The 16442-nt window shown below is 36.1% G+C and overlaps 1 protein-coding gene across 2 annotated transcripts in view; it reads right to left on the reverse strand.

Annotated features, from left to right (window-relative positions):
* OSBPL11 (oxysterol binding protein like 11) overlaps window positions 1-16442 on the reverse strand; it is an 85237-nt gene that overhangs the window by 56804 nt on the left and 11991 nt on the right. For both annotated transcript variants that reach the window (XM_053220975.1, XM_015083708.3), the window contains exon 2: window positions 8036-8104. In XM_053220975.1, the coding sequence (XP_053076950.1) occupies window positions 8036-8104 (69 nt within the window). The remainder of the gene's footprint in view (window positions 1-8035; window positions 8105-16442) is intronic.

A 16442-nucleotide genomic window follows, 5' to 3' on the forward strand; every position in this document is an offset into this window, starting at 1 on the left:
GGGAGATGGAAAAGCAAAGAGCTATTGTTTCTCTTGTTCATCTTTTAGCATGCTTCTAATTTTTAAAATTATGTTCATGGGGCGCCTGGTTGACTCAGTTGGTTAAGTGTCCGACTTAGGTTCAGGTCATGATCTCATGGTTAGTGAGTTTGAACCCTGCGTTGGGCTCTGCACTGACAATTTAGAGCCTGAAGCCTGCTTCAGATTCTATGTCTCCCTCTCTTTCTCTGCCCCTCCCCTGCCTGTGTGCTCGCTCACTCGCACTCTCTCTCTCTCTAAAATAAACAAACCTAAAAACTAAACTGAAATAATGTTCACGTATTTTGATTTTAAAAATTACTATTTTTGAGAGCTTTTATGTTTCCATTTCTTTAATTACTAGAAGAATTAAACACTTTTTCATGTGTTTATGGACCATCCAGTTCTATTTAGTGAACTGCTCATCACACTTTGCCCATTTTTAATAGGGTTATCTTTATTTTCCAAAATATTTGAAGAAATTATTTGAATTAACACAAGATAGTCACTGACATTATCTTCAATTTCTAAAACATAAGCATAAAACATAAAATGCACATATGAATCTGCTATTTTCTGAATGTGTCCCCTCAAACTTCTATGTTGAAATCGTAACCCCTAAGGTAACAGTATTAAGAAACAGAGCCTTAAGAAGCCTCATGAATGAGATTAGTGCCCTTGTAAGAGACCCAAGAGCTCTTCCTTGACTCTTTTTCAGCCATCTGAGAATACAAGAAGTCTATGATAGGAAAAGGGTCCTCACCCAACAATGCTGGCACTCTGATCTTGAACTTCCAACCTCCAGAACTATGAGAAATGTTTATAACTCCCCCTGTATATAAGTCATTCTGTAGTATTTTGTTATAGCAACACTAATGCACTAAGAAATGAATCTACCTCAAAAAATTTCATCAAATAAACAGGAGTGGGGTAATATGTAAGCAATCTCTTCAAATTGTATGGAATTTGCATTGTATTTCAATAAAGCTGTTAAACAAAAAGAACAAACAAAAATGAAAGGAAGGAAGGAAGGAAAAAGAAATCTCTTTTCACTGTTCTAAACAGTAAGTACAATTCATTTCAAATAACCAAGGAAAATACTGGTCTCTTCTCTCAAAAGCAGTCAAAGCAAATTCAGAGTAGAATGTTTGGAAATCTCAAGTTTGCTGCGAACAATTTATCTCAAAAGCACTACCACAAATTTACAATATGGGAGGCACCCACCTAGATACACAGAAAATAATGGTGAGGAGGGACTGGTGAAATGATAGAAATAGCCAATAACTGAACAGCATGGTGATTATAGTCAATAATACTATATTGCATACTTGAAAGTTGCTGAGAGTAGATCTTAAAAGTTCTCATCACACACAAAAAAGTTTTGTAACAATGCATGGTGACGAGGTTAGCTAGACTTATTGTGGTGATCATTTCACAATATATACAGATATATCAAATCATTGTTGTACACCTGAAACAAATATAATGTTACATGTCAATTATAACTCAATAAAAAAATGAGGGACACCTGGGTGGCTCAGTCGGTTAAATGCACAACTCTTGACTTTGAGGTCACAATGTCATGGTTCATGAAATCAAGCCCCACATCAGACTCTACACTGACGGCATGGAGCCTACTTGGGATTCTCTCTCTCCTTCTCTCTCTACCCCTTCCCTGCTTGTTCTCTCTCAAAATAAGTAAATAAACTTAAAAAAAGATAGTTAAATAAGCCAATAACTGATCATTTTTTATTTTTTATTTTTGAGAGATTAAGAGAGAAAATGCAAGTGGGAGAAGGACAGAGAGAGAGAGAGGGAAAAAGAGAATCTTAAGCAGCCTCCACACCCAGTGAGGGACTTGATCTCACAACCATGAGATCATGACCTGAGCCCAAATCAAAAGTTGGATGCTTAAATGACTGACCTACCCACTACCCCTGATCTTTTTCATACCAAGATAATGCTATTGGCCCACTGGCATAATAGAGCAATTTGGGCTATCTTTCATCATACATAGTTTAATCTAAATGTTCCCCCTTTATCCCTTCTATGGGGAGAAATTTTACAAGATGTTTAGTTTGGAGATAGAGAGGCAATCTACATAGTGAGAAAATTTAACAAACCTATATTTCCCAGAAGGTAACTGACTCTTGATGGAGGCATTCTGAGCAAGTTGGCCTAACCAATAAACTAAACCAATAAAGAAAATGTAGAAACAAAGATTAAATGTAACAGGGAAACAAGATTTAGCATGAACCCTGACATGCAGAAAAATTCAGCTAAGTTGTTAAAAGAAAATACTGTTAAAATTGGCAAATAATTGTTTACTTTTTTGCAGTAAAAATTGTCAATTTGGGGAAATGACTTATGTTTGAAATAACCAACAACGTAAAATGAAGTATCATCAAAATACAACTTTAATCTAAAAATATTCTGACTTGGAAGTCTATCTTATAACAACAAAAATAAACTTTAGAGAAATTTTTGTAAGGAAAGGCAGCCATGTGCAACCAGTGGCCAATGGATCTTTTTGGTGGGCCTTTATGCAATGATAAACACCTGTGACTTCTTCCCATGGTCTCAAGTTGCCACTGACCTGAAATGCCATCTTGAAAATATACCAACTTTGATATATTTGTGTATGTTTTGGAGCTTTCTTACTCTGTTCCACTTCTGAGAGTTTCTCAGTATTATTCAATATTATAAGAATGAGTTGTTGATGGGGTGCATGGGTGGCTCAGTTAGTTAAGTGTCCAATTTCAGCTCAGAGCCTGGAGCCTGCTTCAGATTCTATGTCTCCCTCTCTCTCTGCCCCTCCTCTGCTTGCACTGTCTCCCTCTCTCTCTTTCTCTCTCTCAAAAATAAATAAACATTAAAAAAAAATTAAAAAAAAAAAACAAGAATGACAGTTGTTGGATGTTGGGGGAGAAAGTTAATAACTGTCTTGCTTTTAAGAAAGAGAACAAAGAACAGTGCTAAAAGCAAAGTGACATAACAATTTTAAAAATTAATAATCCATGTCATTTGAATGTATAAGCCTTCAAACAATTTTTAAAAACCTGAAATGAAAAATATAACATGAAAAAATTACCTTGACTTTGCTTTTTTTTTCTTAATAAAAGATGGAAACCTTGGAGAAATGCCCTTCTCACTCAGTAGGGATGATTCCCTTCTAAGTTTTCATACTCAGCTTTGGCCTGTTTTATGATCTCCAACTTCCTACATGTCACTCTTATTTGGATTACCTAATGTCACTTCCAAATAAACATAGCCCAAACTGCCATCTCTGTTAAACAATCACATTTTCACTCAGTGCTTCCATTCTTTAAAATGTCTGAAAATCATTCTTTCATAAATTATATACCATTTTCAAGTTGTTTAAGATAGGAAAGTAAGTTCAGCTCCTGTTAGGGGCACCTGGGTGGTTCAATTGGTTGAGCGTCAGACTTTGACTCAAGCCATGATCTTGCAGTTTGTGAGTTCAAGTCCCACATTGGGCTCTGTGCTGACAGTTCAGAGCCTAGAGCCTGTTTCAGGTCTGTGTCTCCCTCTCTCTCTGCCCCTTGCACTCGTGCTCCATCTCTCTCTCTCTCAAAAATAAATAAACATTAAAAAATTAAAAAAAAAAATCAGGTCCTGTTATTCTATCACAGCCAAAAGTAGAAGCCTCAAAATTAGAAGCAACATGATAATAACGTAAAAACATAGACTTTGGAGTCAGAAGTATTTGGGTTCAAACTCCAGTATTACAATTTTTAAAAAGTTAAAAACCACAGTGAGATACCACTTCACACCTATTATGACGGCCATTATTAAGAAAAAAGAAAAAGAAAATAACAAGTGTTGGTGAGGATGTGGAGAAATGAGAACATTTGTGCACAACCAGTAGGAATGTAAAACGGTGCAGCAGCTATGGAAAATGGCACGGAAATTCCCCAAAAATTTAAATATAAAATTACCATATGATCCAGTAATTCCACTTCTGGGTATATATATAATAGACATGAAAGATGAGACTTGAACAAATATTTGCACAGCAATACTCATAACAGCATTACTCACAATAGCTAAAAGGTACAAGCAACCCACATGTCCATTGGCAGATTTATAGATAAATAAAGTATGGTACATATATTCAGTAGAATATTATTCAGCCTTAAAAAGGAAGGAAATTCTAATACATGTTACAACATTGATAAACCCTGAAGACATTATACTCAGTGAAATAAGCCAGGCACAATATTTGTTCCTCTGTATGATTTCACTTTTATGAGGTAGGTATGTAGTCAAAGCACAGAGAAAGAAATTAGAATGGTGGTTGCCAAGGGCTTGGGGGAGAAAGAAACGGGGAATTATTGTTTAGTGGGTACAGTTTCAGTTTCAGAAGATGCAAAAAGTTCTACAGATAGATAATGGTTATGAATGCACAACAATGAATACATTTAGTGCCACTGAACTGAACATTTAAACAAGGTTAAAATGATAAATTTTATTTTGTGTATATTTTCCCACAATAAAAAAAATAATAATAAAAGTTTAATCCCCTGCTTTGCAACTACCAATTCTACAAAGTATGTAAGATAGCTGGTTTTCCTTCTCACAGACTACCTGTATGACCTTGGGCTGGCTATTTAAACTCTCTAAGGTCCCAGAGAAGTTTGAGGATCCTGCACAAAACAGGCAACTAAACACAAATTTGTGTGCTGCCTCCAAACCATCCTAAAAGCCTAATCACCACAGGTATTTTAAAAAGCCCAAGGCAGGGGAACAAGTAATTATAACCCTAACATAATAGTAACTTTTGTCTCTTCAATGAGGTGTTGGTGAAACTGGACAACTACACGCAAACAAATGAAACTAGATCACTTTCTTACACCATATAAAATATAAATTCAGGGCACCTGGGTGGCTCAGTTGGTTGAGCCACCCACTCTTGATTTCAGCTCAGGTCGTGCTCTCGCTGTTTGTGGGTTCAAGCCCCACATCAGGTTCCTGCTGACAGCACGAAGTCTGCTTGGGTTTCTCTCTCTCCCTCTCTCTCTCACAAAATAAATAAATAAACTTAAAAAAAAAAAAAACCTCAAAATGGATTAAAGACTTAACTATAAGAACTGCAACCATAACACTTCCAGAAAAAAACATAGGCAGTAGGCTCTTTGACACTGGTCTTAGGAATATTATTTTGGATCTGTCTCTTCAGACAAGGACAACAAAAGCAAAAATAAACAACTGGGACTACATCAAACTAAAAATCTTTTATTTTTATTTATTTACTTGTTAAGTTTTTTAAATGTACATCCAAATTAGTTAGCATATAGTGCAACAATGATTTCAGAAGTAGATTCCTTAATGCCCCTTACCCATTTAGCCCATCCCTCCTCCCACACCCCCTCCAGTAATCCTGTTTGTTCTCCATATTTATGAGTCTCTTATGCTTTGTCCCCCTCCCTGTTTTTATATTATTTTTGTTTCCCTTCCCTTATGTTCATCTGTTTTGTCTCTTAAAGTCCTCATATGAGTGAAGTCATATGATATTTGTCTTTCTCTGACTGACTGATTTCACTTATCATAACACCTTCCAGTTCCATCCACGTCGTTGCAAATGGCAAGATTTCATTCTTTTTGATTGCCAAGTAATACTCCATTGTATATATATACCACATCTTCTTTATCCATTCATCCATCGATGAACATTTGGGCTCTTTCCATACTTTGGCTATTGTTGATAGTGCTGCTATAAACATTGGGGTGCATGTGTCCCTTCAAAACAGCATGCCTATATCCTTTGGATAAATACCTAGTAGTGCAATTGCTGGGTCATAGGGTAGTTCTATTTTTAGTTTTTTGAGGAACCTCCATACTGTTTTCCAGAGTGGCTGCACCAGCTTGCATTCCCATTTTTTTTTTTTAATTTTTAAAGTTTATTTATTTTTGAGAGAGAGAGAGAGAGAAAGAGAGACAGAGTGCAACTGGGGGAGGGGCACAGAGAGGTGGAGACAGATCTAAGGCAGGCTCCAGGCTCTGAGCTGTTAGCACAGAGCCTGACGTGGGGCTCGAACTCACAAGCAGTGAGATCATGACCAAGCCAAAGTCGGACACCCAACCAACTGAGCCACCCAGGCACCCCTAAACTAAAATCTTTTGCATAGTGAAGAAACCCATCAACAAAATGAAAAGGCAACCTATTGAACGGGAGAAGATATTTGCAAATGATATATCCAATAAGGGTAACATCCAAATATATAAAGAACTCATAAAATTCAATATCAAAAAAACAAACAATCCAGTTAAAATATGGGCAGAGGACTTGAATAGAAATTTCTCCAAAAAAGACATACAGATAGTCAACAGGCATATGAAAAGATGCTCAGTATCACTCAGGGAAATGTAAATCAAAACTACAATGAGATATCATCTCTACCTGTTAGAATGCCTACAATCAAAAACACAAGAAATAACAAGTGCTGGCAAAGATATGGAGAAAAAGGAACCCTCACTCATGCACTGTTGGTGGGAATGCAAACTGGTGCAACCACTGTGGAAAATAGTATGGAGGTTCCTCAAAAAATTAAAAATAGAACTGCCCTATGATCCAGCAATTGCACTACTGGGTATTTACCCAAAGAATAAAAAAACACTAATTCCAAGGGATACATGCCCCATGTTTATAGCAGCATTATTTACTGTAGCCAAGATATAGAAGCAGCCCAAGTATCCATCGACTAATGAATGGATAAAGAAGATGCGATATACATACATATACATACATACATACATACATACATACATGTGTGTGTGTGTGTGTGTGTGTGTGTGTGTACTATTTGTGTATTATTTGGCCATACAAAAAGAATGAAATCTTTCCATTAGCAACAATATGGGTGAAGCTAGAGAGTATTATGGTAAGTGAAAAAAGTGAGTCAGATAAGGACAAATACCATATTATGATTTCACTCATGTGGAATGTAAGAAACAAAACAAAGGAACAAAGAGGAAAAAAGAGACAAACCAAGAAAAAGACTCTTAACTATAGAGAACAAACTAATGATTACTGGGGGGGGGGGGGGGGGGGGAGGGCATGGGTGGAGGGATGGGTAAAATAGGAAAAAAATAAAAATAAATAAAAATAGAACTACCATATGATACAACAATTCCACTTCTAGGAATTTATCTGAAAAAAATGAAAACACTAATTTGAAAAAACACATGTACCCTATGTGCATTACAGCATTATTTATAATAGCCAAGATATGGAAGGAACCTAAATGTGTATTGATAAGATGAATGGGTGAAACAAATATGGTACAGGTATAGATACACACAAACACACATACACAATGATATATTACTCAGCCATAAAAAAGAATGAAACATGGATGAGCTTAGAGGACATTACACTAAGTGATATAAGTCAGACAGAAAGACAAAAATACCATATGATTTCACTTATATCTGGAATCTAAAAAACAAAACCAACACACAAAACAGAAACAGATTCACTGATATAGAAATGAACTGATGGTTGTTAGATGAGGTGGGGTAAATAATTTAGGTAAACAGGATTAAGAGGTACAATCTTCCAGTTATAAAGTAAGACAAAAGGATGTAATGTACATCATAAGAAATGCAGTCTAATACTTTAACAACTTGGTATGGTGACAGATGGTAACCAGGCTTACTAATGTGACCATTTTGTAATACATATAAATATCAACTCACTATGTTTTAGTACACCTGAAACTAATAAAATACCCTATATTGTATTTCTATGTCTATAATTCTTCAATAAAAAAAAAATATATTAACTTTTGAGATATTTGGAGCCTGCCATCTGGACAGATGTCAATTCCTCTCACCCTCTAAAAAGCAGAATTCATTGGACTTTTACATAACTATAAATCCTTCTCTAAAGAAGGTTTCCCATCCATGTTTGTACTGAAGTAATTTCAGAATATAAAATTATCAGCCCCACTTCTGGTCTCTTGGGAGAGGGATATAACACAGAAAAATCACTTACCTGTACTGCCACCCAGTGACAAGGTTGGTGTACTTCATTAAGTAGCCATATACATTTTCCATGTGATCACTGTTTCAAAAAAATCAGAATGCACCAGAGTCAGTGAAAATTAGAAGAAATATCAGGAAGTTAACTGAACAATTTAAAAAATAGCTGTAGACAGATATGTGTTCTACAAATGCTTCAAACTTTCTTCAGAAGTCAAATTTATAGGGCTGCCTGGTTGGTTCAGTCAGTACAGCATGCAACTATTGATCACAGGGTTGTGAGTTCAAGCTTCACATTGGGCATGGAGTCTACTTAAAAAAAATAAGAAGTAAAATTTATAGGTTAACAAATAGAGGTATTTAATCTCCCAAATTTGATATCCATAGGCCTTTATTTTACCAGATTACTTCAGAACAAGTATAATCCCCCATAAGTTATTATAGATCATAATATTTCAAATATAAAATCATTATATAAATACAAAATTATATAAATATAAAACAAATATACTATAAATATAAATATCTTATATATAACAATTAAATACTAAAGAAATAAAATAGTTTTATGATTCTAGAATAAACCAAAAAGGGTCTCTAAATTAAACAATGCCTCTTCACTCTGGTGGGACACACAAGAGACCAATCTGTTCTGTCTCTGATTCCTTGGGCTTCCAAAACATAGGTCCTGTTTTTGGTGAGAGTGACCCCTCACTCCTGCTCCACCTCAGGTATGAGGCAAAACACTATCAGTTTTGCCACTGGAAAGATTTTATTTGGGACTTGTGTCATTAGCCTTATTACAACTGAGTTTCTTCACTTCCTGCCCCCTTTTTTTCCACTTTATTACATGTATGTTCTGGTATAGTGATACATAGAAAATCCAAGACCTCATTGATATTTCTTTTCCAATATATTAAGGTTCCTCATACATATGAAAACATATTAAAGTTAGACCTACACAGACTATTTGTTGATAATGGGCTTGATTTGTTTTGTAGTTTATATCAGAATTCCTTTTAAACTCACCTACTGTAAAGTTTTAAATTTACGCTATAAAATGCAATGGATATTCATCATTTATTTTCTTTACTATCCCTAAATCACAGAGCATATTTGGTAAAATTTCAGCTAACCGGCATAAAGGAAACTGACAATGTGAGGCAAATGGCAACCTTTCAAACATGGATGTTAAAGGCAAAAGCAAGGGAGAAATCAAAACAGATTTAGATTGATCTCAATGACAAATAAAAAGGGCTAAAGATAAAGACTCTCTCAGGAAAACAAAATAACCAAATTGATTATAAGATTTAGCAGCTATTACTGGGCAGTGAGTAGGAGATGCCTCAGGAATAAACTCAATGTTGAGTGTCTTTCCAGTCTCATTTCCTCAAAGTGCTTGAAAATAAAGATCAAATCTGAAAATAAAGATGTGATCCCATGACTGAGCATATGTTTTTTGTTCTAAGGCTTTTTCATTCTAAGGCTAGCAAACAACATTGTTGATTAATATTAAGTCAAACTACTCGAGTCCTTTGGATTTTATAAGGTCACACTAATCTCAAGAAGACAAAGGTTGTCAACTTCTCAAATGCTAACCCAAAGTTCTGTTACATATTATGTCATGTTAAAATTGACAGTCCCAGTTGAATTCCCATTTAAACACTTTCTAAAGCCTACATCTAGAAGAAAGGATTCTTCTCTGGAAACCCAGCCCTTTGGGTTTTTGCTGGAGTTCCTCTAGTTGCAGCCCAGGTCACATCAAAGCTATCTCTTTCAGCTCCACTGGTACTTTTCTTGTATGGCTCCCACATCTTTCCCAAGCTTCAGGCTTAAATAGTTCTTTGGGGTCACTGGAATCCCAGTGCCCCTGGACTCTGCCCAAAAATAACTTCCCAAAGAGTTCCTCCTCTGTTTTAGGTATTTAACACACAGCTCAGCTTCCCTCAACCGTTCTTGCCCTCAAAATTTATTCCTTCACTTATATATGGACTCTAAAAATCAGGGTGCCTGGATGGCTTAGCTGGCTAAGCGTCCAACTTCAGCTCAGGTCATGATCTCACATCTTGTGCGTTCAAGCCCCACCTCGGGCTCTGCCCCTCCCCGACTCATGCTCTGTCTCTCTCAAAAATAAATAACATTAAAAAAAAATTAAAAAATAGGGATGCCTGGGTGGCTCAGGTTAAGCGTCCGACTTCAGCTCAGGTCATGATTATCTCGGTTTGGGGGCTCAAGCCCTGCATCGGGCTCCGTGCTAACAGCTGAGAGCCTGGAGCCTGCTTCAGATTCTGTGTCTCCCTCCCTCTGCCCCTTACCCGCTCACACTCTCTCTCAAAAGTAGATAAACGTTAGAAAAAATTTTTAAATAAAAAATAAATAAAATTTACAAAATTAAAAAATTAAATTAAAAATAAATAAATAAAAATAAAAATTCAGAAGAATTTAAAAATAAAAAATTCAGAAGAATTTTTTATTTTTAAGTAATCTCTACACACAACATGAGGCTTAAACTCACAAACCTGAGATCAAGAATTGCATGCTCTGCCGACTGAGCCAACCCGGAGTCCCAGAAAATAATCTTTAGGAAAGAGCTCACAGATACACAGAACAGACTGATGGGGTGGGGTTGAGTAAAATGGATAAAAGTGGTTAAAAGACACAAATTTCCAATCACAAAATAAATACATCCTGGGGATGTTATGTCCAGCACAGAGCATATAGTTAAAAATACTGTACTGCATATTTGAAAGTTGTTAAGAAAGTAGATCTTAAAAGTTCTCATCACAAGAAAAAAAAAAAGGTATATGTGTGATGATAGAGACACTTGAGTGGCTTACACTTGAGTGGCTTAGTAGGCTAAGTGCCTGACTTGATTTCAGCTCAGGTCATGATCCCAAGGTTGCGGGATTGAGCCCTGCATCGGGATCCACACTGAGTGTGGAGCCTGCTTAAGATTCTCTCTCCCTCTGCCTCTCTCCCCACTTGTGCTCTTTCTCTAAAAAATAAAAAATATGTGTAGTGATAGATTTTTACTAGACTTCTTATGGTCTTCATTTCACAATATATACAAATACCAAATTATGTTGTCCACCTGGAAACTAATACGGCAATTATACCTTAATTAAAAAAAAAAAAACAACTTATTCTTTGTTCATTCTACCCTGTAGCTTCATAACCTGAATTTATATATTTATATATGTACGTATGTATGTGTATATTTATACTCTGCACCAATCCACAAAAAGCCTATGGTGCCACATAACCTAAATTAAATTATTTCTTCAAAGAACCAAAATATCCCATAATTCACCATTTTTGGTTTTCCCCCTTAATCTAGGTTCTCTACACCAAGCCTTCATCACTATACTAGGACTATTGGCATATAATAAATACATTACAATTCAATAAAATTCAATTCCTCTGGTGCTAGGACCATTATATCCTCCAAATGCATATGTGAAGCGTGGAAAGAATCCTTCTTAAAAACTCAGTATATACCCACAACTGAGAAAAACAAACAAAAATGTTTATTTCTAAGCAATTGAAAATAATGCCTCATCTCTTTTACTTTTGTCCAGTCTCTCACATAACTAAAGGTATCCCTCATTTTGGTCACATCTAAGTTGTTTCTATCAGTCATTTACTAGTTATCAATGAATTCTTAAGGGTACAATTCCAGTAGCAACATTCACGAAATAAAATCAAAGTAATGTTGTATAGTATAGTAATGTTCTTTGTTCAATTTTTAAATGTTAACATTTTGTTGATGCTTTCATCTAAAGAGTTAAGCTTTCTCACAAAAATTACAAGGGTGATATCACCATGGCTTATTTGACAATAGCATCAAGCCAGCCTCAAAAGAACTAGAAATTCAAATACGCAATTAATTACAAACTGCTGGCCTACTTTTATTACATGATACAGACATCTGAGGCTACAAAGAACCAACTTAAGAACATCCTATTCTCTGGAACAGCTGGTCGGCACTGTCATGTTCCCGTACTTTCCCTCCCTGGTCAGGTCAGTGCAACTGGCAGATGTAGAACAACTGTGCCATCTGGTGGCCACTATAAAGAGCTCTATGAGCGACCACCTTTTTGTTCACTCTTCCCTTTCTCCTCTCTACCTCCTTTATAACTGATTCTTTATGTAGTACCTCTAACCTTTATGCTTTGCTCCCATTTAAAATGTGTGAATTTCTATAGATTCTTAATGTACCTGTTAACATTAATAAAATCTAGTTGTTCAAATGGGAACACACCACATATGTGATCATATCATACTACTATTTTGTGTTCTATGAAGTAGAGATGATGGTCCAAAAGACAAATACACGGAAAAATAAGCTGTGAAAAAGTTAATTTCTTTTTCAGTCCTTCAGCAACTCCACCGATCAACAAATTGGGTATATTCTGATCTTCTAAACTTGTTAACATTCAATTGGGATTAGTACTAGAGGCTGATAGTCTATAAAAATAACTGATTAACTGAACTATGCCAAGTGGCATTATTACATTTAATGTGAGGCTCATCTATCTTAATAATGATTATTTCAATTCCTAAGTCTCCATTACTATAACACACGTATTTCTTAACCTTTCTTGATCAGACTTAAGGAAGATATGTAGAAGCTTTTAAAATTAAGCTACTTTCTGAACAGCTTCAAATCCTTTCATTTCAGTTCCGCACAATTACTCATGACCTCCTAAATGCAAAGCACTCTGAAAACCCACTGAAAAGGATGGGAAAATAAAAAGGCGATTTCTCTCCATCCCCAAACCACCATCTAACATAAGAGAAATATATCTCCTCGAAGAAAAAGACAATGACAAGGGCTCCTACTAGAGGAGAGACACACTGGGCCTGTGTTTTTAGCTGTCATACTAATGAAAAGGGTATTTCATTAAAGACACAGGATTCAGTGGTGACTGAGGCTGAAATGACTGGACCTGACTGATTAGATGTGAAGTGAGAAAGAGATGGAGAGTGACAGTAGGGTGAAAGAGAAGGGACAACACCCGGAGTTCAGCTGGAACAACTGTGCAGATACTAATATTTTCACTAAAATGGGGACCACAGAGGAAGTTTTGGGTTTGTCCCAACTTAACATATTGAATTTCAGGCATCTGCAGACCATACACAGGGAGACAGCCAATAAGGTAGCATGATTTGGATTGGACATATAGATTTGGTAGTAATCAGCATATAAGCATGTAACTGGTATTTGAAGCCAGAAGAGTAAATAAAATCACCCAGGAAGGATTATAAAATGACCAGCGACGGAACAGAGCCTAAGGGAGAACCCTCAGGAAAAGTTTTAAATGCAAGAGGAGTGCAGACAGAAGATTAGTAGCTGAGTAGTAGAAAGAAAACCGGGAGTACTTTAAGTGAGTTTGTGGTCAAGCATGTTCAGTGCTACTGGGGGGTGAACTAAGATGCAGACTGAGAAGTTTCTATTAGATTTACCAACCAAGAGATAACAGATCAATGAAATGATGAAGGCTGAGCCAGCTGGCAGTAACCAAGAGACACTGGGAGAAACAGAACTGGTTAAAAGGATGTGGTCTTAGGACGGGGTAATTCTGAGTACCCAAAGAGAAGGAGATAGAAAGAAAGGTTCAAGACTCAGAAGAAAGAGAGAAATGGGAGAGAGAGGCAGATTCCATAGCCCAGATACAGTAGAGGAATTAGTCTTGGACACCTTAACACATTTAACTGCAGGCAGAAATTTATGCAAGCTGTAGTCAGTGTAAAGCAGGTGCCAGTCAAGCCACAGATCAAAATTCCTACTTTCTACTAAGCAAAAACTGTCCTCCAAAATTAGCTTAGTTTTGGTTCATTCCCTTGATAATATAAATAGCACGATGAAGGGAGAGAGCAGCCTGCTTAGCTAAGGAAAAAGCAGCTGACAACAGATGGGAACGACTGCAACACATGTAAGTCCTTCTGCTGTAAAAAAAATACTCTGCAGAGCAGTGACTGCTTCTTACTCATCCTGGTATTCCTTGTAGCACCTAGCTTATAGCCTGGGATATAGCAGGTGCTCAAGAAATCTCTGCAGAATGATTTAAGCAATGGGAAGATAGAAGCAGAATGTTTCTATAAAACCACAAGGCAATTCTGAGTAACTGTCAAAAAAAAAAATCAACACAGGCTGTACACTCCAATCAATTTCAGATAAAACAAAATCTAATTCCAACCATATCTTAGTCTATACCCAAAAGTATGAAGTAAAAGACATTCTCTTCCTGCAAAAAGCCTTAAAAATGTTAATGCTCTTTGCACTGAGTAATGTACAAAATTGTTGAATCACTGTATTGCACACCTGAAATTAATATAACACTGTATGTTTTACTGGAATTAATTTTTTTTAATGTTAATGCTCTTTGGCCCAAGAATTTTACTTCCAGGTATCTAGTCTAAGATAAATAATTAGAAATGTAGACAAAGATAATATGCAACCTTGTCCACTATAGCACTACTTACAATAATTCAAATAAGAAAGAAGAGAAAAGAAAAGGAAAGGAAAGGAAAGAAAAGAAAAGAAAAGAAAAGAAAAGAAAAGAAAAAAAAGAAAAGAAAGAAGTGAATGGAGAGAAAAGGAAGAAAATAAGCTCAATGAACAACATCAGGAGAATTATTAAGAAGTATCATGGATTACACTGTATGTTAACTACCTGGAATTTAAATAAAAACTTAAAAAAAAATATATATATATATATATCACCAAGGTGAATAGGATTCACCAAGTAAAATGTTTATGAGTTTCTAACAACATGGGGAAGTGCTTTAAGATAATTAAGTTTTTTTATTTATAAAATACCAAATTTAATATAGCCTATAAAAAATGTGCACAGGACAAAACTACACAAAATAGTAACTCCATCACTGGATGGAGAAGTTATGGATGGTTTTACTTTGCTGTCTTTACTATTTCACATTTTCCAATTTTAATATCCTATTATTTTTATAATTAAAACACTTTTTTAAATGTCCAATTATTTTGAACAGGCAGGATAGTTCAGGGCAGAGAGCTACTTCTATCTGTTATTATGCATGGATTAAATTTTTTAAAACTCTCCGAAGGGACTATATGACCATTGCTCTTTTGAGATGTAGAACTGTGTTTCCTATAAGCTCTTACTTCCCAAATTAACCTACACATACTCAAAACTGGGCTGGGTGGGTGGGTGGGAGAACAGGGTAAAATTAGATTGCATTTCTAGAGCAAATTTACTTGACTATAATAAGTTAAAGCATTAAAAAAATAAGTTAAAGCATTTTTAATATCAAAACTCTCATAAATATTAAGAAAAAACTTGCTCCCTCCTCACACATCCATCTCCATGTGGAGAACTTCTCTAGAGAGCTCCCATCCTCTTTTCCCCATTCTTCCCCTCACATATCCCACAGCTGGGCATGAAGGGCTCAGCTCCTCTGGGCTCCTTCCCTTGGATCCGCCTCCTACCCAAAGAAGACATTCTTACCTGCTCTGACAGAGAGAAAACCTGAGTATTCCAAACTGCCTCTGTGCCTGTGACTAGGTAGATAAGTATGCCTAATTCCAGGGTGGAAATAGCAAATTTACTTTACTATGGTAACTGCTGCTGCTTTCTTCAATGAGTTTTTTGCAGTAATAAAACCTATTTCTTCATATCCACTAGTATGTCTATTATCAAAACCAAAACCAAACCAAACCAAACCAAACCAAAAGACAGAAAATAACAAGGATTGGCAAAGGTATGGAGAAATTGGAACCCTTCTGCATTATTGGTGGGAATGTAAAATGGTATAGCTGCTGTGGTAAACAATAATGGTGGCTCCTCAAAAAGTTAAATGCTGAATTACTATATGATTCAGCAATTCTACCTCTGGGTATACACACAAAAGAATGAAAGCAAGTACTCAAACAGGTATTTGTATACCAATGTTCACAGCGGTATTATTCACAATAGCCAGAAGATGGAAACAAATCAAATGTACATCAACAAATGAATGGATAAGTAGAATGTGGTAAATACACGCAACTGAATATTATTCAGCCTTAAAAAGGCAGGAAATTCTGACACATGCTGCAACATGGATAAACCCTGAGGACATTATGCCAAGTGAAATAAGCCAGACACAAAACGACAAAAGTTGTATGATTTCACTGTGAGACACCTAGAGTTGTCAGAATCATGGAGACAGAAGGTAGAATAGTGGTTGCAAGGGGTTGAGGATTGGGTGGGGATAGGGAGTTATTATTTAATGGGTAAAGAGTTTTAGTTTGTGATGACAAAAAATTCTTTTAAGTTTACCTTTTTATTTTGAGAGAAAGAGAACAGGTGTGTATGCATGACTGGGGGAGGGGCAGAAAGAGAGAAAGAGAATCCCAAGCAGGCTCTGCACTGTCAGCACAGGGCCAGACCAACCTGAGC

Source organism: Acinonyx jubatus, chromosome C2, assembly GCF_027475565.1.
Source record: "Acinonyx jubatus isolate Ajub_Pintada_27869175 chromosome C2, VMU_Ajub_asm_v1.0, whole genome shotgun sequence".
In the NCBI taxonomy this organism is placed as follows: domain Eukaryota; kingdom Metazoa; phylum Chordata; class Mammalia; order Carnivora; family Felidae; genus Acinonyx; species Acinonyx jubatus.